General features: G+C 20.6%; 1 protein-coding gene across 1 annotated transcript in view; it reads left to right on the top strand.

Moving 5' to 3' along the window:
• Positions 1–1,120, top strand: part of LOAG_18468 (hypothetical protein) — a gene marked incomplete at both ends in the record, with an annotated part of 4,425 nt that extends 3,305 nt beyond the window's left edge. The window contains 3 exons of the mRNA XM_020451129.1: positions 342–455; positions 756–840; positions 1,104–1,120. Of these exons, the coding sequence (XP_020305121.1) occupies positions 342–455; positions 756–840; positions 1,104–1,120 (216 nt within the window). The remainder of the gene's footprint in view (positions 1–341; positions 456–755; positions 841–1,103) is intronic.
• Positions 1,121–1,139: the final 19 nt, after the last annotated feature.

The following is a 1,139-nucleotide window of genomic DNA, read 5'->3' as shown; positions in this document are numbered from 1 at the left end:
GGAGAAATCTCAATTGCAAATTAAATTGTTATTGATTACAAATAAAACATGAAAAGACTGGAATATATTTTTGCAAGTAAAATAATTGATGATTAAAAATTGTCAAAATTTAATGATAAATGAATTTTTTGATGGTTCTAATTATCGATTTTTGCAAAGTTTCAATGAATGGTTTGAAATTTTATGGTTTGGTAAAATTTTTAAAATTTTAAGATTTCGATAAATTTCTCGAAATTTTAAGATTTTGATAAATTTCACTAAAAAATTTTGTAATTTTTACCTTTTTTTTTTTTTTTTTTTTTTTAATACAGAATTATAATTCAAGAATTATTACATTTCAGTTTGCGCCATATCTGCTTCATTTGCTATTAGCCGTTGCCGTTGCCGCTTATGTTCTCCTGGGAGCATTAGCAATTCGACAGCTTGAAGCTATTGCTATAAATCGAAATTCGACGGTTCAATTCTATTATATATCAAAATTAGCATCATTTCAAATATTCTCACATATTTCAAAATTAAATTGTATATTTAAAAAATTTTACAGTGTGCTATTTTCAACCAGTCATCATTTTTATTCATTTCATAATCAATGAAATTAAATAATTGTCATCATAAATTTTGTCATTCTTATTTCCTAAAAATTTTAATTAAATAATTTAAATGATATTTTTGTATTAAAAAAAGTTTTTGTATAAAAAGAGTAAAAGCAAAAAAAAAAAGGATTATCAATGCCTAATTTTTTATCATATTTTTAGATGCCTATCAAAAATGGTAACATATATCGTGGTGATGATAATCGAATTAAAATGAGTCCTACAGATCAAAACAAAGATGATAATTGTATGTTTTTAATTATCCTTTTTTCTTTTTTTTTTTCAAAAAATTTTGAATAAATAATCTTTTAAATAAATAAGTTTTATTTTGTATTTCTAATATGACAAATTTTCAACAAAAATAGGATGAAAATGAAAATTTTAAATTTCAATTAATTATAAAGTATTCAAAAAATTTTTAAAAATAATTTCTATACACCTATCCCTTACAAGTAGAATGGAATTTTAAATCGAAAAAATTTTTTCAAAATATATGTTAATCATTTCTAGTTTTATTATTTAATTAATAACGAAATATTTAATTGA

The sequence above is a fragment of the Loa loa genome, assembly GCF_000183805.2.
Source record: "Loa loa unplaced genomic scaffold supercont3.324, whole genome shotgun sequence".
Classification (NCBI taxonomy): Eukaryota; Metazoa; Nematoda; class Chromadorea; order Rhabditida; family Onchocercidae; genus Loa; species Loa loa.
Note: the sequence above shows the minus strand (reverse complement) of the source record. Positions and strands in the feature narration are given on the sequence as shown.